Source organism: Myxine glutinosa, chromosome 6 (assembly GCF_964187855.1).
Source record: "Myxine glutinosa chromosome 6, kmMyxGlut1.1, whole genome shotgun sequence".
NCBI lineage: Eukaryota > Metazoa > Chordata > Myxini > Myxiniformes > Myxinidae > Myxine > Myxine glutinosa.
This window is the reverse complement of record NC_136266.1, coordinates 128,830,274-128,854,800: the sequence shown is the minus strand read 5'-3', so window position 1 is coordinate 128,854,800 and position 24,527 is coordinate 128,830,274. Positions and strand designations below refer to the sequence as shown.

Genomic DNA, 24,527 nt, shown 5'->3' with positions numbered 1-24,527 from the left:
AGATCCAAAGTTTTTGAACCAAGCACTGCGAAGATCGCACTACCTCATGCCAACACTTGAAGATGTCTTATACAAATTACCAAAGGCACGGGTATTCACACTCGTAGATGCACGTGATGCCTTTTTACAATGCAAGCTAGACGAGAAGAGCAGTTACATGACAACATTTTGGACTCCCTGGGGCAGGAAACGGTGGCTCAAACTGCCTTTTGGAGTCTCCGTAGCACCAGAGGTGTACCAACGCAAGCAGCATGAGCTATTGGCTGGGCTAGATGGAGTAGAGCCCATTGCAGATGACATCCTCATTGTTGGCTGCGGGGATACAGATGACGAGGCAGATAATGACCATGATGCAAAGTTACTGGTGCTGATGGACCGCTGCAGGCACGTTAAACTAAGACTTGGCCTGAAGAAGCTGCAGTTCAAGGTAGCAAAGGTCCGTTTCCATGGACATGTACTGTCTTCAAATGGCCCGATGGCTGATCCTGAAAAGGTGAGAGCCATTCTGGAAATGTCACACCCAACAGATGAGAAGGCGGTCCAGCGTTTCATTGGCTTTGTGACCTACCTTGCCAAATTCATGCCACACCTTTCTGAGGTTTGTAAGTCATTGAGGAGACTGCTGGACAAGAATGCGATATGGCATTGGCTACCGAAACACGATGCTGCAGTGCAGGAAATAAAGCGCCTGGTCACCATGATGCCTGTATTAAGGTACTATGACATCTCAAAGCCAGTCACTATACAAAGTGACTCGAGCCAAAATGGACTGGGGTGCTGTCTCATGCAAGAGGGACAACCGGTTGCATTTGCATCAAGGGCGCTAACGCTGACGGAACAAAACTATGCACAAATCGAAAAAGAATGCCTGAGCATAGTGTTTGCCTGTCAACGCTTCCATCACTATCTGTATGGCCGGGAAGTGATCACCGCAGAGACTGATCACAAGCCGCTCATTGCCATTTTCAGCAAGCCTCTCCTAAGCGCACCTAAGCGACTCCAGAGCATGCTGCTCACACTCCAGAACTACAGCCTCAGGGTTGTGTACAAGCCTGGGCCTAAAATGTATATCAGCGACATGCTCAGCAGGGCAACAGCAGCGGTCAGTACTTACTTCCAATGTGGAACATGAGTGACACACAGTTTGTAGCATGCAGCAGGAGCAGTATGATGTGGAGCAGATAAATCAGGCAGATTACCTGAACGTCACTGATCGACGCCTGCTTCAGATCAGACAGCACACAGACAGAGACGAATACCTGCAAGCACTAAAAGCTGTTGTCTTGGCCGGGTGGCCTGACCAGAGAGAGGAGACATCTCTTGCTGTTAGAGATTATTGGCTATGCAGAGATGAAATCAGTGTGCAGAATGGTGTGCTGTTCAAAGGTCAGAGAGTTATCATACCGAAGTCTTTGCGCCCAGAGATGCTGGCACGAATCCACTCCAGCCACATTGGAGGGGAAGCATGCTACAGGCAAGCACGCGATACTCTCTTCTGGCCAAACATGCAAGCAGAGATCAAAGACTTTGTCAGTAAATGTTCCGTGTGCAATGAATATGCACATGAGCAGCAAAAGGAGACGATGATGTCGCACGAGTTGCCCACACGGCCCTGGCAGATCATCAGCATGGACTTATTCAAGTACATTGGGAAAGACTTCCTGCTGATGGTCGATCACTATTCTGACTTCTGGGAAATTGAGCTGCTCCCAGACCTGTCTGCTGAGACAACAATCCGGCGATGCAAGGCACAATTCGCACGTCACGGTCAACCGGACCGTGTAATCTCCGACAATGGGCCTCAATTTGCAGGCGAGCAATTCAGACGCTTTACCATCGAATGGGAATTCGAGCATCTCACATCCTCTCCACGACACCCAAAAGCCAATGGCAAAGCTGAGTCTGCCGTCAAAATCGTAAAGAACCTGTGCAAGAAAGCTACATGTGATGGCAATAATAATAATAATAATAATTCATTTATTTTGTATAGCGCTTTTCATGAAGCCCAAAGGCGCTTTGACAGAGTGCAAAACATAATGCAGAACAAAACATGAAAACAACAATTGCAAAAAGACAAGAATCAATAGGGAAATATTTAAAGCAAAAGGAGGGAGAAGGAGAAGTGATAGCCAGGGGTTAAATGCTGTGGGTTGAATGTTGAATGCAGTGCTGAACAGGTGGGTCTTGAGTGATGTTTTGAATGTGGTGAGTGAGCAGGAGTCTCTGATGGTGTGAGGTAGTGAGTTCCAGAGGGTGAGAGCAGCGATGGAGAAGGCCCTGTCCCCCCAGGATCTGAATTTGGTCCAGATGGGGGGGGGGGGGGGGGTCAGGAGGTTGGTACCAGCAGAGCGGAGGTTGCGGGTGGGAGTGTGTCTGGAGAGGAGGTCAGCCAGGTAGGATGGGGCCAGGTTATGGAGGGCTTTGTAGGTCAAGAGGAGGATTTTGTACTGGATTCTCTGGGAGATGGGGAGCCAGTGAAGCTTGTAAAGGACGGGGGTGATGTGGTCACGGGTCCGGGAATGTGTGAGTAGACGGGCAGCGGAGTTCTGAATGTATTGGAGTTTATTGGTGATTGTTGAGGGTGAACCATAGAGGAGGCTATTGCAGTAGTCCAGACGGGAGGTGATTAAGGCGTGGATGAGGGTTTCTGCAGCCGTGGAGGAGAGGGGTGAGCGGAGACGGGCGATGTTTTTCAGGTGAAAGAAGGCTGTCTTTGTGATCTGTTTAGTGTATTTGTCGAAGGAGAGGGTTTGGTCAAAGATGACGCCAAGATTCCGGATGAGAGGGGAGGTGGATACTGGGATACCGTCGATGTTGAGGGCAAAGTTATGGGTGGATTTTGTGAGCGTTTTTGGGCCAATGATTATTATTTCAGATTTATCACAGTTAAGTTTGAGGAAGTTGATTTGAAGCCAGGATTTTATTTCAGAGATGCAGTTTGTCAGGATAGAGTGGGTGTCGGTGGAGACGGACTTGGTGGAGATGAAAAGCTGGATGTCATCGGCGAAGCAGTGGAATTGGAGACCATGACGGCGGATTAAGTGACCGAGGGGGGACAGGTAAAGGATGAAGAGGAGGGGGCCAAGAACAGAACCTTGGGGGACACCTTGGGGGAAGGGAGCAGTGGGGGATTTGCAGTTATTGATGGAGATGAACTGGCGTCTGTCAGAGAGGTATGATTTAATCCAAGAGAGGGCAGTGCCGGTAACGTTAAAGGTGGATTCAAGTCGGGTGAGGAGGATGGTGTGATCGATGGTGTCAAAGGCAGCGCTGAGGTCGAGGAGGACGAGAATGTTGAGGTTGCCAGCGTCAGAGGAGAGGAGAAGGTCGTTTTGAGGAGAGCAGTTTCAGTACTGTGGTTGGAGCGGAATCCGGATTGGAATGTTTCATACAGGTTATTGGCAGAGAGGTGATGTTTGAGTTGAGTGGCTACAGCGCGTTCCAAAACTTTCAACAGAAAGGGTAGGTTGGAGATGGGTCTGAAGTTGTTTAGGGTGTCAGGGTTTAGACCAGGTTTTTTTAGAATGGGGGTAACAGCAGCAATTTTGAGGGATGGCGGGACGATGCCTGTAGACAGGGAGGAGTTTATTGTTGCAATGATAAGTGGAGAGAGAGCAGGGAGGGAGGCCTTGACAAAGCTGGAGGGGATGGGGTCAAGAGTTCAGGTGGCAGTTTTCATTCCTATGAGGAGTTCAGAGAGGTCAGTAGGGGAGACCGGGGAGAATTGAGACAGGGGAAGGCAGGATAAGGGGGGAGCAGGTGGTTGGAGGGGGAACGGGTGCGGCGGTGGTCAAGCTGTTGTAGATGTTGTCAATTTTGCGTTGGAAGAAAGAAAGGAAGGAGATGCAGTTGTCTACTGTGAATGACTGGGTGGTGGTGTCCAGGGGGCGGAGGAGTTTGTTTATTGTCGAGAAGAGTGCTTTTGGGTTTCCGGAGCCAGAGTGGATAATTTGAGAGTAGTAGGCGGAGCGGGCGTGGGAGAGGGCATCTTTGTAGTGTTGTAGGTGGTCCTTGTCGGCTTGGGAGTGAACTGTGAGACCTGTTTTATTGCGGAGTCTTTCAAGTTGGCGAGCACGAGTTTTCATCAGGCGGAGTTCAGGGGTAAACCAGGGAGCAGAATGGGTGAAAGAAACTGTTTTGGTTTTTACAGGCGCAAGCTGGTCAAGGCAGGAGGAGAGAGTGTGGTTGTAGTAGTCAGTCAATGACCCCTGGAAGGCCATACTCCAGTGGAGGAACACACCAACTGAGGGCATGGACAGCAGCCCAGCGCAACGCTTGATGTCAAGAAGGCTGAAAACACCTTTACCTGTGACCAACAAGTTGCTCAAGCCTTGTGTGGTGCCAGGTGTTTTGGAGAAACTGCGTCAAAAAAAGCAGATATCCAAGCTCGGCTATGACAGGTCAGCCAGAGACTTACCTGAACTAAAAGTTGGTGAGTGCATCCGTATGAAACCACTGCCTGGAGACCGAACTGGTCGCTGGAAAATTGGAACCTGCGTGCAACAGGTTGCCCCACGCTCCTATCTCGTGGACGTGGAGGGTGCCCTGTATCGCCGCAATCACGTGGACCTGAGAGTAGCTGAGTCAGCACCACCTCCCTGTTATGGACAGCCCTCGGATTTGCTAGCGGAGGAAAGGCACAACCAGAGCATCACAAGACCGGATGTGCAAAGTGAAGACAAAACTGCCATTGAGCCTGAAGGCTGCAATGCTAAGAAGAATTTAGTGAGAGTGAGCACACCAGCAGGGAGGACCTGCAGCACACCCTCAACACCGGCGATAGTCAAAGAGCCTCCCTCACACAGGAGCCCTGTTTTCTCCCGCAGTGGAAGACTGTCAAAACCCCCAAACAGACTTGATCTGTGAACTGTTACAAGTAACAGCAAGGACATTTAGTTATTGATTTGATGTCATTGATTGGTGGAAATGTTCAGCTCCTGGCATAATCCTATGTTATAATTTAGCCAGAATATTGTTATGTTGTGTTACCAGTTTACATCTCTTTTCGAAATTTTGGTAGAATAGATTGCATCACATGATATTAGTAATGTTAAAAAAGGGAGATGTTATAGGTGTTAGCTTGTGTTGATAACACCGCCCAGTGTACTGTGCACATGTACTTCCGGAGTCACCAGGAGTGCCGGACGCGGAACATGGATTGCTTGAACTACTAACGGCTCCGTGTCCTTTTATACGAGCGTCTGAAACAGAGAGAGGGGAGACAGAGAGAGGGGAGAGAGAGAGAAGGGCGAGAGAGAGAAGGGAGAGAGAGAGGGAGGAGAGAGAGAGAGAGGGGAGGGAGAGAGAGGGGAGAGAGGGGAGAGGGGAGAGAGAGGGGAGAGAGAGAGAGGGGAGAGAGGGGAGAGAGAGAGAGAGGGGAGAGCGAGAAGGGGGGGAGAGAGAGAGGGGGGGAGAGACAGAGAGGGGGGAGACAGACAGAGAGAGAGAGAGAGAGAGAGAGAGAGAGAGAGAGAGACAGAGAGACAGAGAGAGACAGAGAGCGAGACAGAGACAAAGACAGAGGAGTAACGAAAGAGTAGAGGTTAACAGTAGGCCTGGGTTTTAGAAGCTAACCAGGTGTGCCTTGAAGAACGTGTGCATTCTGAAGTAGTTGGAGAGAATGAGAGGACAGAGGGAGTAAGACCAGAACAGAGGCGAAAAAGAAAAACAGAGGCTTCCAACCTGTACATAACCTCCGAGCAACAGGCCTTGATTTTATCGTAGCCAGGAGACAGATACATATTGGGGGTGGCAGCCCAGATGGGAGAGCAGTAATCCATTGAGCGACTGACAAAGGTCTTGCAGTCTGTGAATAGTTCTGCTTATTCAAGGAATGACTTGGACGACGAATAATACCAAGTCAACAACTAAATTTGGAGACCAGCTTTGCTGTATGATTGGCCCAGGAGAGGTAATGGCTAATTATGTGGCCTCGAGGTTCAAAAGACTGAACCTCTTCCATTTCCTGACTACGTAAATATATCGGTGGGTTCACTTGACAATCCTTCCAGTGACAGGGTAAGATTGGGATATTTGCCAGGATGGAAGGTTCCATTTATCTGACCAGTATCGAATAAATTCCAGATCAGCAGTGAATGACGTAGGTACTTTCTGCCCATCAATGGGATGGAGGCACTGTACACACTATGTTCAGTCATCTAACAAAAAAGGAATAGCACTTTCCAGCACATCAGAGAGGTCATTAATGTATTATTTGGAACGACACTGGGCTTAAGACTGCTTTGGGAGATTACAGTCTCCATTGGGAGAGAGAGAAAAAAAAAAAAAAAAAAAAAAGAGCAAAGGATTACATTGACAGCAATGCGTTGACTGCATGAGTTGAAGAAGTCAGAAAAGCATGTATGACGCTGGCCATGTATGCCACAGGCAGCGAGCTATGTTGTTGTTGTTGGACCATTGCTGAGAGAGGAGCGGCAGAATGTCCAGCACAAGAACAAAACTGATGGTTTGAGGTGAGGTTGTTTAAAGAGAGGGTTGTCGGTGAGGAATGAAAAAGTGGGTTGTAGGGTGAGGAATGAAAGGCAACAACAAGAAAAGCATGAAGAATTTTCACAAGGATTCGCAGAAGCATTGTTTATATATTGTTACGGTTTTTAGAACCTTCACTAGTAAATTTTAGTAAATGTATCCCTTATAAATGTTTCCCCTGTAAATATCCCCCTCAATTGCCTGGTTAAAGATCGCACCCTAGTTAGTCCATGAACAACATGTAGCGAACCATAGGCCCTCTTCGTAGTTATTTCATTATTATGTGTTTCAGTTAAGGATCTGTTCCCAGTAGTTGAATCTGTGTTGCATTAATCAAATAAGATAGTAAAGCGCGGCGTTACGCGCGCTGCTTGTGAGCAAGGAGGAAGCGGACAAGCGGTAACATATAAACGTCTTTATTGTAAGACTACACTGTAACACTGAACTCCTCCGGGCTGGTCGCCCGGTGTATATCATGAGGCCACGCCTACCCCTCGGGCGTGGCCACCGCCCACTTGGTGCGTGGAATGATGTCACCACGCCAGTGGGCTTTTGTGTCCGCCACACGCGCCCCCCCAGAATTCCCGCGCACCTGGAGGGCCAGTTTGCGGGGCAGACGAATGACCCGGCCGAAGCGCCCCCTGGCGATCGGCGGCGTCCGGGGTGCAGGGATGCTAGGTGGGATGCCCCTGGCTGCCCCTGGGATGGGTGCAGGACCGGGGGGCGGCGTGGCGGCGGGGCTGGGCGGTGCCGGGGGTCCGCCCGCAGGAGGGCGGCCCCGACGTGGGGGTCGGGCCACTGGCGGTGGATGGTCCACATCGAGGTGGGCCGGCTTGAGGCGGTCTACCGAAACGCGGTCAGGAGTACCGCCGATGTCCAGGGTGAAGTGCTTCGCCCCGGTCTCCAGCACGCGGAAAGGCCCGTCGTACGGGGGCCGCAGTGGTGTCCGATGGGCATCGTGGCGGACGAAGACGTACTCCGCCGTGCGAAGCTCCGGGGCGACGTGCGTCGGTGGGTGCCCGTGGCATGCTGTTGGCACGGGGGCGAACCTCTGGGCGGTCTCTTGCAGAGCGGAGCGCTGCTGTGCCGCGGACCATGGTGCCGTGGAGTCGGGGAGGAACTCGCCCGGCACCCGCAGCGGTTGCCCGAAGACCAACTCCGCCGCGGATGCGCGCAGGTCCTCCTTGGGCGCCGTCCGGAGGCCCAGCAGGACCCAGGGGAGCCTGTCGACCCAGCCGCCGTCACGGAGGGTGGCCCGGAGCGCGGCCTTCAATGAGCGGTGAAATCGCTCACACATGCCGTTAGCCTGGGGGTGGTAGGCCGTGGTTCGGTGCAGCCGGACCCCGAGCCCCTGCGCAACCGCCACCCAGAGCTCCGAGGTGAACTGGGGGCCGCGGTCGGATGAGATGTCTGAGGGGGCGCCGAACCGGGCGACCCAGGTGGCGATGAAAGCCTGCGCGACATCGGCCGCCGTTGTCGACGCCAAGGGCACGGCCTCCGGCCACCGGGTGGTGCGGTCCACCATGGTGAGGACGTAGGTGAAACCCCGCGAGGGGGGCAGAGGTCCCACCAGGTCCACGTGGACGTGGTCAAACCGGCATTCCGGCACCGTGAACGGGGCGAACGGGGCCATGGTGTGCCGGTGCACCTTGGCGCGCTGGCACGCGAGGCACGTCCTGGCCCAGCCGCGGACGGCCTTCCGGAGGCCATGCCAGACGAACTTGTCGGCGATCAACCTTTGGGAGGCCCTCGCGCCCGGGTGGGACAGGCCGTGGATGGCGTCAAACACCTGGCGCTGCCAGCCCGCGGGCACAATGGGGCGAGGACGCCCGAGGGAGACGTCGCACAAGAGGGCCGCGCCCGCGCCGTCGAACGGCACCTCGGTGACGCGGAGGCCCGTGACGGCGGTCCGCAAGGCCTGGACGTTGGGGTCAGCGGCCTGGTCCGCTGCCGTCCGGGCATAGTCGATGCCGAGGTGGACTGCATGGGCGACGGCCCGGGAAAGGCAATCCGCCACCGGGTTGTCCTTCCCCGCGACGTGCTGGATGTCCGTCGTGTACTCGGACACGGCCGAGAGGTGACGCTGCTGCCGGGCCGACCACGGCTCGGTGACCTTGCCCATCGCGAAGATCAGCGGCTTGTGGTCGACGAAGGCAGTGAACGCCCGGCCCTCGAGCAGATGGCGGAAGTGCCTGACTGCCAAGTGAAGTCCGAGCAACTCGCGGTCGAAGGTACTGTAACGGCGTTCGGGCGGGCGAAGCTGCCGGCTAAAGAACGCCAGCGGTTGCCAAGCTCCACGCACCCATTGCTCGTGCACCGCGCCCACCGCATAGTCCGAGGCATCGGTGGTGAGGGCGATCGGTGCATCGGGCGCCGGGTGCGCGAGCATGGTGGCGTTAGCCAAGGCGAGCTTCGCGCCCATGAACGCCGTGTCCATCTGCTCGGTCCAGGTAACGTCGCCTTTGCCCGGCTTACCTCGGAGAGCTTCGTGCAGGGGGCGCAGGAGCTGGGCGATACGGGGCAGGAACCGATGGTAAAAGTTCACCATGCCCAGGAACTCCTGCAGCCCTCTGATCGTGCGGGGGCGCGGAAACCCCTTCACTGCCTCCACCTTGGCCGGCAGGGGGACGGCTCCGTGCCTGGTGACACGGTGCCCCAGAAAATCGATTGTGGCGGCGCCGAACCGGCACTTTGCGGGGTTCACAATCAGGCCATGCTGGCCCAGGCGTTCGAAGAGCGTGCGGAGGTGGCGTAGGTGCTCTTCGCGGGACGCGCTGGCGACGAGGATATCGTCCAGGTAGACGTAGACAAAATCCAAGTCGCGCAGGACGCTGTCCATCAGTCGCTGGAACGCCTGAGCCGCATTCTTCAGACCGAAGGGCATGCGCAGGAACTCGAAGAGTCCGAATGGCGTGATGACCGCCGTCTTCGGGACGTCCTCCGGCCTGACGGGGACCTGATGGTAGCCGCGTATGAGGTCCACCTTCGAGAAGAAGGACCTGCCCGCCAAACGGGCGGAAAAGTCCTGAATGTGGGGGACGGGGTAGCGGTCGGGAGTCGTGGCGTCATTGAGACGGCGATAGTCCCCGCACGGTCGCCATCCCCCGCCGGGCTTCGGCACGATGTGCAGCGGCGACGCCCAAGCGCTCTCTGAGCGCCGAACGATGCCGAGTCGCTCCAGGGTAGCGAACTCCGCTTTTGCCACCGCCAGCTTCGTCGGCTCGAGGCGGCGTGCCCGGGCGTAGACCGGTGGCCCGACGGTGGGGATGTGATGGGCCACCCCGTGCTTGACGGCCCCCGCCGAGAAGGTGGGCCGCGTGAGGGCCGGGAAGCCGGCGAGGAGGCGGGTGAATGCGTCCGCTGCCGGAAGCGTACAGACCAACGTGGCCGGAACCGAATCGTTCGGCAAGCCGCTTGGCAAGCCGCTCGTTGAGCTGGGCAACGCACAAGCGAGCGAGCTGAACGTCTCGGCCTGGACAAGCCGTCTGCGCTTGACGTCGACCAGGAGCCCATTAGCGCACAGGAAGTCCGCGCCAAGCAGTGCCATGGGCACGTCGGCGGTGACGAACGTCCATCGGAAAACCTGCCCTCCAAACCGCAGAGAGAGGCAGCGTTTTCCGTACGTACGGATGGGCGTCCCGTTCGCGGCAAGCAGCGCGGGGCCCCCACCCGCGGCGTGCTTGTCTGACGTGCCGGCGGGAATGACACTCACCTGCGCTCCCGTGTCGCACAGGTAACGGCGCCCGGAGAAGGTGTCCGTTATGAACAGCAGGCTGCTCGAACGGCCGGCGCTCATCGCCACTATTGAGCGCCGGCCCTGGCGTTTCCCGACCCGTTGAAGGAGCACGGCGGATGACACCGCCGAGCTTCGTGGCCGAACTTGGCGTGGAACCAGCACCAGGTGGTGGAGCTGGAGGAGCGCGGCTGGCTCCGCCAGGCCGGTGGAGTCGACGGGTTTCCCCGCGGTGGCGGTTTTCGCCGCGGCGGTGGGCGGGGCGTGGCGGCGTTCACGAGGTGCGTATCAGCATGCTGCTGAACATCAGCATGCTGCTGAACATCAGCGTGCTGTAGAAGATGATGCTGTGGAACATGCTGCTGAACATCAGCGTCGAAGGCCGTGACGGCCACGCCGACGCTCGCTCGCGTGTCCGAAGCGGCGAAGTACTTGTCCGCCTCGGCCGCCAATGCTCGGGGTTCCGTTAGCCCGGTCCCGGCCAACGCGAGGCGAACCTGCGCTGGAAGTTGGCGACGGAAAAGCGCCCGGAATAGCGAACCGGGAGCTTCGTCACCCAACAGTGACAGCATATGGTCCATTCGGACCGACGGGCGCGTCTCACCGAGCTCGGGGAGATCCAGGAGGCGGTCGGCCCGTGCGTCGTCCGTGAGGCTGAACGTGGCTAGGAGTAGCCGCTTGAGTGCCTCGTACTTGTGGCCTTTCGGTGGGTGGCGAAGGACGGACACAACTCGAGCGGCCGTGCCGGGCCCGAGGGAGGCGACGACGTGGCAATAGCGCGTGTCATCGCCGGTGAGGTGCCGAAGCTGAAATTGGGCTTCGGCCTGGACGAACCAGACTTCGGCCTGAGCCTCCCAAAATTCCGGAAGTTTGACGAAGTCGGCCATGGCGATGGCGTCGCGTGTGGAAGGATCGCTCCGGCAGATCCAACGTCGAGGGTCACCAGTAAAGCGCGGCGTTACGTGCGCTGCTTGTGAGCAAGGAGGAAGCGGACAAGCGGTAACATATAAACGTCTTTATTGTAAGACTACACTGTAACACTGAACTCCTCCGGGCTGGTCGCCCGGTGTATATCATGAGGCCACGCCTACCCCTCGGGCGTGGCCACCGCCCACTTGGTGCGTGGAATGATGTCACCACGCCAGTGGGCTTTTGTGTCCGCCACAATAGGTCCCTTTCGTTCCCTTCAAAAGCGGTGCGAGTGGTGTTCTAACTCCCCACCAGCCGCCATTGGCTATGCGGTCGGGCCGAGCAGAAGGGGGAGGAGCCGCCAGATCACAGGCTTGGCACGTCGACGCGTCATCGAGGTGGAGTCAGCAAGCCCTTACCGGCCAAACCAGCACCGCGGTGAGCTAACCGGTAGGCGTGCCCTCGGAGCTGGCGGCTTGATACGGCCACAAGCAATAAAAGCGACTGCAAGGGACTGCTTGGGAGTTGAGTGAGAGGGTTCTGAAGGGGGTGGACGGAAAAGGTACGAGTCGGTGAGAAGGCACGAGAGAGAGAGGTGATCCGGCGAGTGGGTCCGTGACGGCGACCACAATACAATCGTCAAGTGACATTGGCCTGGCAGTGCGTGTGAAAACGAATATGTGGAGCGGTGGCTGGCTGTTCGCCTCGAGCCCGTAGCGTGGACTGGAGCCACCTTTGACGCTGCGCACCGGCCCGGACTACCCTCTCACCTGCACGGACCCTTCTTCTTCGTCCAGTGATTCCTGCCTGCTATTCCCTTTCGTGTGAGTCTGTGTTTGTTCTGTCTGGGAATTGATAATTAAGACTGTTTTAAGGCTTGCCCTGTGTATCTTCTTCTTCTTTGTCCTGTATATTACTTTTGTCTCTTCCTTTGGTTTTCTGTACATAATTAATAAATGTCTGTTATTCCTTACCTTTGGTTTCTTCTTTCTCATCCGATCGCTTTCATCCCTTCTTTCGATTGACTACCTGTGGCACGATTTGGCCAACGCTCGGAATCGGGTTTAGTCAATTGATAACGGCTCGGACCGCGGATTGCTAAACCGCTCGGCAAATACCATCTTGTCCGCGGTTTGAGCGGTACTTGTCTCCCTGTTTTGCGGAGGGATTGGTGAAGGTATTCGGGAGAACACCTCGACCAATAACCCTGATCAATCCCACCCCGCAAAAGAGCGTTACAAGTACCAGGACCAGAGACGGCCGGCTTAACAGGCCAAGGGGATTAACCCCCCCCCCCCTTGCTAAGGGGAGTGCCGTCTCTGAGATCCATAACAATATTTAAGGAGATGGTGTTGAAGTTAAACAGGAATTTCATGAGGCCTTGCTTCCATTATTGGGTAGTTTTGGTTGCCTTGTTTGAGGAACAACATAGCTACCATATGTATAGGGTTCAGCGCAGACCTACTGAAACATTTCCAGGGTTAGATGGGTTAATATGAGGGAATGTCATGGAACTGTTAAAGAAAATGAAGGAGGGTGTGGATAAAATGATACAGGAAATTTTTTTTAATCCAGGAAGGATAGCAACAGGATGAGGAGAGGAGGATTAAGATAACAGAAAGGCAAGATTGGAATGATATCCCTGGGAAGGTGGTAGCAGCAGGGATACAAGGTAGATTTAAATTTCAATGATAGGTACCGATAAGTAGTGGGGATAGAAGCGGACAGAGACAAAGATATAAGTGTTAGGCAGATTTGTGATTGCATCATGGATGTAATCTTCAGGCATGAGCAGGGACCTGTGGAAATTCCACTTAATGTAGAATGTGATCTCCTTCAAGTCCTCAACTCCCACCCCACCCTACATCCCAAGTCCTCACCCACCACCCCCACCCAACCACGAGTCCAACCATCCAGCAAGGAGATGGCGTCTCCTAAAAAACACCCATCCGGTTTGGACCGGTACAAGTCACACCAAAAGACTTTAAAAATGGTACGTGCTGTGCTTCCTTGTGTTCAATGATAGGTACCGAGACGTAGTGGGGATAGAAGCAGACAGAGACAAAGATATAAGTGTTAGGCAGATTTGTGATTGCATCATGGATGTAATCTTCAGGCATGAGCAGGGACCCGTGGAAATTCCACTTAATGTAGAATGTGATCTCCTTCAAGTCCTCAACTCCCACCCCACCCTACATCCCAAGTCCTCACCCACCACCCCCACCCAACCACAAGTCCTCAAACGCCCACCAAAGCATCAACCCGAGTCTCTGAATTTTGTCCCCTCTCTGTAACACACCATAGCCGAGCTCCCTATCCTCCCTCCACCTTTCTTCTTCAAGTCAACAACCCCCCATCCAAACTCTGTCACTTCTCTGCTGCTCTCCCTCTACACCAAATATCTGTCCTCCCCTGCCACTTTCTTCTTCAAGTCAACAAATCCCCCTCCCAACTGAACCAAAGCCTCAAACCACCCTCTGTGCCCCCCCCCCCAACTCTGTCCTCCCCTCCCCCTTTCTTCTTCAAGTCAACAAATCCCCCTCCCAACCGAACCAAAGCCTCAAACCACCCTCTGTGCACCACCCCCCCCCCCCCAAACTCTGTCCTCCCCTGCCACTTTCTTCTTCTTCAAGTGCTCAACCCCCCTCACAACCCTAAGTCCTCAACCACTCTTCCCTCCAGTGCTTCAGCAACTTCTCTCAACTCCCCCCCCCCCCATCCTAACTCTCTTTCCTCCCCTCTCCTTTACCTTCCATTCTTAACAATGTTAGCTAAGGAACTTTGGTGCAGGAGTAGGCCATTTAGAGAAGGAAGCCAATCATTTCATTTCATTTCATTCTTTTTTATTGTCCACATGAAACCATAAACCATTTCATTCTTTTTTATTCCAGGTCAGGTCAGTCTTTTGGGACTGCCACTGGTAACATGTAACCCAGTGCTACCTGCCGCATGGTCGGGTTGTCGGTGACTAAACCGACACCCCTCACTGGCTTTGCTAGTGGGGAGGGTGAGTGTGACACCCTGCCACGACCAAAAACAACACATGGAAAAGGGCAGATGAGCTCCCGTAGGGAGCCAACAACCATCCAGCAAGGAGATGGCGTCTCCTAAAAAACACCCATCCGGTTTGGACTGGTACAAGTCACACCAAAAGACTTTAAAAATGGTATGTGCTGTGCTTCCTTGCTTGAAAAGGATCGAGCACAGACAAGTTGGAATCCATGGGGAGGAGGAAATTCCTCTTGAGGAAATGCCCCACTGAGTATGGCGAGAAAAGTGGCGCCATTGTTATGATGTCGCTGGTACCCAGAGTACCCCAGGAAGTGATGGCACGCCACTTCTCCCAAGCTCAGTGGCTGTGTTAAGTGTTTGCCTCGTCAGTTTGTCCGTGTCCGTGTGTGTGTCCGTGTGTGTGTGTGTGTCCGTGTGTGTGTTCTATTATGAGCCTTAGCCCAATCAAGATCAAATATAAAAATAAAACATGTATATGTACAATATACTAATAATATAAAGTATATTGTGTCTGGGATAACGATTGTTTGCTGAAATGGCTCACAAAGCTTGCAAAAGAAGTCGAAAATGCTTGGAAAAGTGCGTGAGAGAAATGGCTACACAACAAAAGACTTGAATAACTTTCTCAGCTTGCCGGATAGGCAGCTGCTCATACTGCAAACTCCCAACCATGTGGGTTGGTGTAAGGTGCGAATGGAGGGGCGTGTGCTACACAAGCCTATGATGGATCGCTACCTGTGAATGGACTGTGCATCTGGATTAGGTGCTTCGAAACCCTGATGGGAGGGACATATTTGGGACTTGTGAGTGAGTGTACAGGGTAAGTTTAAAATGATGATATTTACTCTTTTAAATCATATTGGGTGAAGGGTGGAGGGGTGTGAGGGGGAAGAGGCTATGGAAACTGTGAGAGCTGTTATAAATATATTGTTGGTTTAGTTATGGGGCCACAAGAAAAAGCATAATGTATTTGTGTGTCTATTGTTAAAAAATCTATTGCTGAAAGGAGAAGTGTGTGTATGTCATTGTTTGTCGTGTGTGTGTGTGTGTGTGTGTGTGTGTGTGTGTGTGTGTGTGTGTGTGTGTGTGTGTGTGTGTGTGTGTACCCTCACTCCCAGCAAAGCAAAGTGTCCAAGTGTGTGTGCAAAGTGTCCAAACCAAATCCCAGACCCTCACTCCCAGCATGACAAAGTCAGAGAAACCCAGCAAGACCCCAGGCCTGGCCTCATCCCAGACAATCCACGCAACCTCGGGCACCACATATACGGCCCTATGCCCCATAAAAGCTGCCGTGCACTCTAAAGTGGCCGCACACGGCACGAATCCTCGATCTCACCTCAACACAAGTCCCACTAAGCCCCAGAGTCAGGTCGCCCAAATGCACATCGAACGGCGTGACACCGACCACCATCTCGTCCATTAACAGCTGCCATTCTCAGGTAAGTCTTAACTGACTTCGAAACTGATTTATTCAACATGGCTCCTTGTCGTCTCTGTCCCAGGCGAGAGGGAGGCAGCATGACCAGCAAGTCATGCTGCCTGTTCTGTGTGTGTGTGTGTGTGGTGTGCGTTTGTGTATGTTATTGTTTGAAATTGGATGTGTAGGTGTGTGTGAGTCGTTGATTGCTATTCCATTATTTTGGTTTTAGAAAGTGGAGCGGAGTCCTCCCAGGACGCTGAAGTATCCACCCCCGGTTCGGTGAATGATTGCGATTCATGTGCTAAGTGGTGAAGTTGTGGTGTTCTCAGGATTTTGTTCCAAGGGCAGTGTGAAACATAGAGCCTCCAACTGTAGTTTGTTTGTGGTAATGTTCCTGGGGATGGTTTTTAAGATCTATGTAAGGTTCTTCTTTATCATTCCCGTTGCTCCAATCATCACTAGTACAATTTTGGTGCTCTTCAGCTTCCAGGATCTTTTCACTTCATTCGTGAGGTCTTAGTATTTCACCTTTTTCTTGATTTCGGCATTATTTAGGCAAAAATCGCTGGGTATTGATATCCCAATCAGCAATGCTGTCTTTTCATTTTTGTTCCTGAGTACTATGTCTGGTCGCAGTGTTTTCCACTGAATGGGATCATCAGGTCATACGTGAGCATTATGTCTTTGTTTTCAATTATTGCTTTTGGTTCATGTGCCCATTAGTTTTCTGAAACTGTGAAATTTCTGCACATGTGCTAGTGGATTACTCTACATACATTGTTGTGCCTTTGGGTGTACAGCTGTTCTGACATACGTGTTTTACATCCTGATAGGAGGTGACTCATGCTTTCTGTTGCTACCTTGCAGAAAGCACTTGTTTGATTGATTCAGTCCTGCCATCTTCTTAAAGCCATTGGTGCAGTGTCCTTGGTCTTGCGCATTAAATAATGATTCGTTCTCCATCCCAGTTGAGCTGACCTCTTCTTAGCCATTCGAATTTATGTTGTCCGTTTTTGTTGATCTACCTTGCACGAATGTGCACTTGGCACACTTGGAGGCCAAATTCCATTTGGATGTCGTCGGAGAACCGTATCACTAATTTCAGTTGTTCTGCCAATTTTCCGTTGTTCGGTGCAAAGAGTTTTAAATTATCCAAAATTATCCATATACAGAAGGTGCATCACCTTTTTTGTTTCGATGGACGCTCTTTTATTTCACGTTAGAGTGTATCCATGTCCGTGCTCATTAATGAGGTATGAGGTTACTTAGTGGATCCAGGTCCAGGCCAAACAGGAGGGGGGGTAGGTGTGGGGAGGGGAGGCTGTCTCCTTGGAAGATCCCACGTCGTATCTTTACTCCTGGTATTTCAATTTTTCTTTCTGTGTGCTGCAGGATTCGTGTGGTATTTCATAGATCCATGGCTTTCTCAATCAGCTTGATTATTTGGGGATTTAACTTGTACATTTGCATGTGCTTTATCATCCATGAATGTGGGACACCATCAAAAGCTTCTTTTTTTTGTCTATCCATGCTGTGGATAATTTGGTTCTTCTCATATTGCAATTTTCGAGTATGGTCTTGTTTAATAGTAGGTAGTCTATTGTTTCATAAAATCCTCTCTTGCATCCCTTCTGTTCTGCCTCGAGGCTTCCTTGTTGTGTTAGGTGGTGGTACATTGTTTCTGTGATGATTCCTGTTAAAAGTTTGTCTGTTGTTGGTAGACAGGTTATTGACCGGTATTTGTGGGGCATTTGGGTCTCTTCAGATTTTGGGATGAGGAAGGTGTTACCTTCTGCGAGTCATTCATTCATTTCCTGATCCCCTTCGATAAGTTCATTGAATGCTTGAGTGTAATGAAAGTGGAGAGCGTCAAATTGCTTTAACCAGAAGTAAGGGAGTGTGTGTGTGTGTGTGTGTGTGTGTGTGTGTGTGTGTGTGTGTGTGTGTGTGTGTGTGTGTGTGTGTGTGTGTGTGTGTGTGTTCCATCTGCTGCACCGGTCTTCATCTCCACTCGCAGGTACCAAGACTGAACGGAGCCTTCCCTGGTCTCGAAGTACCCACCTCCAACCCAGGAAGGAAGCACGAAACATGGACTGAGCTGACTCCTCATTCGTACTCAGTTTCCGCCTCCACCTCTGCAGGTTTGCCCAATCCTACATGGGGACATCCCCGCCCACACAGACACGGCACTGCCACCGGTCAACATTTACCTATATTTCTGTGTGTGTCTTTTATCCACAGCCAATGCTGGCTTTTACTAATAGAAAATGCTACAAGCCTGACAACTCTCATCCACTGATATTTCTCATATTACCAATATTTCCATTAGTCCGATTTGCATTTAGGAACAGAAGAATTATGGTTAACTATTCTGAAATTTCTACTCTTTCCTCTAAATGCTGAAAATTATCATCATAATCATCATACTAAAATATGCAATTTGGTGCCTGTCTGACGATTTTTGACCGCAATATATTCAGTCGTTACTCATGCAATCTCAACCAAACTATACATGGAGACTAACGGCCACCCAAAGGAGGTTGTAGCGCATTCATTTGCCCCCTTCCCCAAGGGGGTTTTCCCCGCCAATGGGGATGCATGTTGAGGTGTATATCTGTGCTGAGATAGTTTTATAGTGGCGTTTTTTCACGGCCGCTTCTAATAACAAAAGCATAATATTAATGCAACTACAAAACAAAATTAATACTAATAAATACTGTATTTCCCCCTTCCCAAAGGATATTATTAACTCTGTGTCAACGTTTATAAATAGTTTATCGTGCTGTTTCGTGGGAGCACTGGCCCATACCAGAAGTAAAAATATTATAAACCACAAACACATATGATTACCTTTTTAAACAGTCGCTAATGCTGTTTAACACTAAACTAAAATAAATTTGTAGGAATCCCGACATCCGTTAGGCAAATTTTACTTATGGAACTTAGCGAAGCTGCACGGTTATCTATATACCCCACAAGGGTGAACTACATGACTCTTCCTGTCACTCCCATAGAAAACGGGTGTACTGGTGTTTAAAAGACAATTTTAACAGATTTTATGCTAGTAACGGCAGGTTAAAAGTGCCTGGCGAGGTGAGCAGACCTGAGTCACTGTAAACACACACAAAGCATGTGCAATGGCCTGGTTTTGCATTCACATGTCATTAGCATTAAACACGTGAATTTCATGAGACAAATTATAGTCGAAAGCGACAGGAGCACGAAGGTGAATGTCTGAACGATTAAACCATGCCTGCATTGTTCCTGTTCCCATTCGTTAAGAACAATGTTAAAAGTAAATAATGACAGAAAGTTAAATTCACAATCCCTTCACCCCGTAATGTTAAATTCACAATCTCTTCACCCCGGAATGTTAAATTCACAATCTCTTCACTCCTTTCTTCCTGTTGTTAACTACATCCCCATTCTCGTTAGTTAAGAACAATGTTAAAATTAAATTTTAAAAGATAAGTTTAATTCACAATCTCACGATATTCCGTCATCTCGCGATTCTTCAGACAAAATAGTGGTTATATAAGCTAAATGATAAAAAAAAACAAAAAAAACATACGAGGTCATTCGTGATAGAAAAAGAATATTGCTATGGGAACTCCTCAGACAAAGACCTTTATAATGAAATAGGTTTTATGGTCCCTGGTCAGTCGTTTTAGAGAAGATCATTGGATAGACAGACAAAGAAAAACAAATAAACAGAAGAAGTGCATTATTATGTAGGATGTGTTGTGTCGATAGGATATTGAAAGGTTTGTTTCTTAGAGGTGTGGGAGTCTTATCCTGTGTAAAACATGTGATCTGTCACTAGGTTATTGTTGTTGTAGTTGTTGTTGTTTTATAGCCCCAGACAGTCTTGTTGAACAAGCCCGCACCACGGAGATAAGTCGATTGAACTCAAAGGAGCGACCCAGAGATCCCTCTCATCTTGGATGGTGTACCCTCGCCTTCACTAAGTGGGGCCCACGACAGAGTTACAAAGAGGGGGAGAGGGAGAGAGGGAGAGAGGGAGAGAGGGAGAGAGAGCGAGAGACAAAAGGGAAAGGGCTGGTCCGTGGGGACCGATCGCCCCTCCCGGACGAATCTGGGCAGCAAGGAAGAATAGGGACGATTTTGCCCACGATTTGCATTGGGGTGGGGGGGGGGGGGAGGGAAGGGGGGTACAACCACCACAAAGAGGCGTCCCTGATAGTTGTCACTGGGTTGTGAAGGGGTTTGTCTGTTCCTCTTCCACCTCCAAAGCTCACACTTTCCTGCCCTGCTTTCCCTCTTTATACATGTTTCCCCACCCCTTTCCTTCTAACCACCACCTCCCCCCCCTTATAAATTCCCCATCCATCCCTTCTTTCTCTGCCAGGACTACTTTCTTCCTTATAATCAGATCTCATCCCCACCCCCACCTTAATCCTTCTACACATCTCACCTCACCCCAATCGTCATCCACCCCACCTTCCTGATATTTTCACCCACCACTCCTCACCACCCCCCATTACTTGGAATTCTACAGGTATCTAGAAAGTGTGGATATAAGGGGCATGAGACGCAGGTAAAAATGTATGTGGATTTGGGATTAAAGAGCTTTGCTCGTTTTAGGAGCACAGGGAGCAGAGCATAGTTTGGCACAGGTGTGATGGATCCGACTGACCCTTTGCTGTGTTTGTGTGACCACGTGACATTGAAACAACGTTTTAAAGTACGTCTGGTCGTTGGACCACGCGCTGAGCACATGATCCGATTTGGTCAAGCTCAACTGTCTGAATCCCTTTAATCCGGTCGCTTCTCTGCCTTTGGTCCCATCCATCTGAAACATTGCATTGTAACATCCGTGCCACAAATCAGATTCCAACCCTATATGCGCTCCACGGTAGATCCTCCAAAGGCAATTCAGGAGAGCATCCTGCTTATCGCAAGGTGGGAGCTCCACCTATCGACCTTCAAAATTCAAGGAAAGACACAACGTATATACATACACCTGTATTTTACAAGTTGAATTTCAGAGCAGTTACACAGATCGCAGGGAATTAACGACTTCAAGGGAATAATTACATTGCAACTCGGACTAAGACCCCATTGTACCACGTTTGTACCAAAATAACCGAGCCGTGACCGGGAACCCTCAGTTGCGTGCACCCAAATACCCGAGCCGTGACCGGGAACCCTCAGTTGCGTGCCACACGCCTCACTGACCCATGAGGTTTCACAGTGTTCCTCTCATTGCCTTTTTCTTATATCCCCTCATTCTTACCGCAACTTCTGCCTCGGTCCTCCGTCGGTCTTCTTTTTCTCACTGTCAGTCACTTCAACGACCTCGCCCACCACAGCTCCACGGTCCTTCCTTGGTTCGTCTCCCTCCGGCTCTTCTTCTTCACTCGGCTCACTCAGACTTTCTTCATCTTTTCTCGCAGCCTCTCCTTCAATCTTGTCCTCCACCGAATCCATTCCTGCTGCCGGAAAAGGCCGCCGTTTCTCTCTCACCGATTCGTTGTTTTTTCCGACTGGTAAACCGCTAGCACACGATAAAGGGAACATGACGCGTAAGCCCCGCCCCTGAACAAGTCTCCTCCATTCTCTGCCTTGTCCATTCACAGGATGTACCCACTGCCAAATTAACCACACACACCCTTTTCCCACTGACTCACTCCACAGTGCCGATACAGTTTAAAGTTACTGCTGCATTGTTGAGTAAACAACATAAATAGGTAAACAAAAATAAAAAAAATTGAGATAATCCAACCACAACAAAGTTTATTACAACTATTTAGGCAAAATCTCGAATACCTACTAATATCATATTTCGAGAAAGGTTGTTTCACAAAATCTTTTTTTATACAAGGACAAGGACATAGATAGATAGATAGACTCATGGAGTGGCTTAACGACGAAAGGTATCAGATTGACAAATTACAAAAGGGTGAGTGCACGAGGTAGTGATGTATGAGAGCACGGAGTAGGGATGGGTGAGGTGAGGGCACGAGATAGTGATGGGTGAGGTGAGGGCACGAGGTAGTGATGGGTGAGGTGAGGGCACGAGGTAGTGGTGAGTGACTGAAGGCACGAGGTAGTGATGGGTGAGGCCACGAGGTAGTGATGGGTGAGAGGATGAAGTATTGATAGGTGAGGACACAAGGTAGTGATGGGTGAGGGCACGAAGTAGTGATGGGTGAGGGAACAAGGTAGCGATGGGTGTGGATACGAGGTAGTGATGGGTGAGAGGATGAAGTAGTGATAGGTGAGGACACAAGGTAGTGATGGGTGAGGGCACGAAGTAGTGATGGGTGAGGGCACAAGGTAGTGGTGGGGTGAGTGCACTCGGTAGTGGTGAGTGAGTGCACTAGGTAGTGATGGGTGAGGACACGAGGTAGTGACGGGTGAGGACACGAGGTAGTGACGGGTGAGGTCACGAGGTAGTGATGGGTGAGGGCACGAGGTAGTGACGGGTGAGGGCACGAGGTAGTGATGGGTGAGGGCACGAGGTAGTGAAGGGTGAGGGCACGAGGTAGTGATGGGTGAGGACACGAGGTAGTGATGAGCGAGGGCACGATGTAGTGATGGGTGAGAGGATGAAGTAGTGATAGGTGAGGACACGAGGTGGTGATGGGTGGTGATGTAGTGATGTGATGGGTGAGGGTGAGGTAGTGAAATAGTGATGGGTGAGGTGAGGGCACAAGGTAGTGATGGGTGAGGGCACGAAGTAGTGATGAGTGAGGGCACGAGGTAGTGATGGGTGAGGACACGAGGTAGTGATGGGTGAGGAAACGAGGTAGTGATGGGTGAGTGCACGAGGTAATGGTTGGTGAGGGCACGAGGTAATGGGTGGTGAGGGCACGAGGTAATGGTTGGTGAGGCCACGAGGCAGTGATGGGTGAGGGCACGAAGTAGTGATGTGTGAGGGCAGGAAGTAGTGATGAGTGAGGTCACGAGGTAGTGGTGGGTGAGGACATAAGGTAGTGGTGGGTGTGGGCACAAGGTAGTGATGGGTGAGCGCACGAGGTAGTGGGGGATGAACACACAAAGTAGTGATGGGTGAGGACACGAGGTATTGATGGGTGAGGGCACGAGGTAATCTTACCATAATAGAGCAAACGTATATGGTTCGCTATGCATGTTTACATGCGACGAAAACGTCTTCTTCTTCTTCGAAAAAAATTACCACCCTGTGGTGCTGTGCATACACGACTCGATTGCCAGAGAGGTAGGCCACAACGCGTTGGTATAACAAATAGTCTTTATTCAAAGCTCGTACTTCAGCACTGGGCGGTAGGCTGGGCCAAATCGGAGGTGATTTTCCTAATTCAATGTAATTTACCTAAAAGTTGTGAGTGAGTATCAGGAACAAAATCATGAAAAAAAAATTCAAAAATATTGACGTTTTACGGTCAGACAGCCCGTTACCATAGCAACAGTTACAGACGACTCAAAAAATGCCTAAATTGACGATTTCTCAAGCTGTGTTTGACCCCCAGAGTTGATTCTGGTACCAAAAGATGCAGAATTGAAAGCCAAGGATGATTGGATAGCTTAACAATGTCTGTGACACAATTCAATACCACTTTTATCCAAAAAACTGATTTTTGTCTGAAATTTCAAGCATATTTATGGAAAAAAATTGAAAATTTTGCTTTTTAATCATAGGATAACCATTAATCAGATTAAATTTACTTTAAATTGTCTTTTACAACCTTGTATTGTCCAGTTTTTATAACTGTTATAACGTTGTTTAAATTTGGCCATCTTCATTTCAATAAAAAAAAGTTAACAAAAGCAGCTTACAATCATTAATTTTAATGCCTGCTTTCGGTTGTTACTGTAACCATTCATCAGGGCGTTCAAGGCGCCCTTGCACACATCAAGGATAGGCGCTCTTGTCTTCGATACAACGGCAGTGAACTCTGGGGTCAAGAGTGGAGTCGTAGTAAGACTGGAGACTGAGTTTGGCAGGAGTCTTCTGCAACTGGCGTGTCGGCACCACATCCACGAATTGGTTGGAGGGGTGTCTTGCTCAATAGTGTATGGCCCCACCACAGGACCTAATGAACAGCTGTTCAAGCGACTGCTCAACACTTGGAGTGAATTGGACCAGGGCAACTACACATTGGTCGAGGTGTCTGCTCAACAGAGAGAGCTGGCTGGCCATGTACATGCCACCATCACCTTCCTTCAGACGTGGATGGACAATAGCACAAAGGAGACTCTTCGACACGACTACCTGGAGCTGGCACACCTCACACTGCTGTTTCTTGGAGGGACTGTCCCTGATGGTATGAGGACCATCACTATCAAAGCTCCTGGGGCATTCCACCACGCCCGTTGGATGAGCAAGACTTTATACACTATAAAGGTGGCACTCTTCCGTTGGCAGCTGGGAGATATCTACACACCCGAAGAGCTGGAAGACATGACCAGTCTCGCTGCATTCATGTCAGTCTTCTACACTAAAGCGTGGTTGACATGTACCAGTGCTGCAGATGCACCATCTAACGACATGTACCTGATGAAGAACCTCCTCAAGGCTGAGGCCAGTATCGCAAAGAATCCAACAAAGTGGCCTGCCAAATTTCTGTCCTTTGTGACTGTGGCCCGAGAGAAGCTACAAAACCATTTGTGGTACCTCTCAGAGAGATTGGTCTCTTTGGCACTGTTCTCGGACAGAACGTCATCTGACAAGCAGACTATGAGAAGGGCTATGCTCAGGTACCATGGGACTGCACATAACATGATACAGGAGATGCCAGCCTCACAGCAATTGGGGAGTAAAGCCCTCAAAGACTTTGTTGGTTACGACTCTTGGAGCATGTTTGAACTCTTGGGTATTGACTCCAGTTTTGTCAAGCTCCCCGTTGCACAGTGGCCCACCTCAGACAGCTATCGTCATGGCAAGGAAGTTGTGGCCAAACTCCCAGTTGTCAATGACGCAGCAGAGCGGACACTTGGACTCGCCACAGATTTGAACAC

The 24,527-nt window shown here is 50.9% G+C and overlaps 1 protein-coding gene across 2 annotated transcripts in view; it reads right to left on the bottom strand.

The window, feature by feature from the left end:
* The window catches only part of INPP5K (inositol polyphosphate-5-phosphatase K), a 153,443-nt gene extending 132,206 nt beyond the window's left edge, over window positions 1–21,237 (bottom strand). Inside the window, exon 1 of one of the 2 annotated variants that reach the window (XM_078780531.1) lies at window positions 20,821–21,237. In XM_078780531.1, the coding sequence (XP_078636657.1) occupies window positions 20,821–21,104 (284 nt within the window). In that variant the 5' untranslated portion in view covers window positions 21,105–21,237. The remainder of the gene's footprint in view (window positions 1–20,820) is intronic. The other variant, XM_068121063.2, reaches the window with a different exon arrangement.
* Window positions 21,238–24,527: the final 3,290 nt, after the last annotated feature.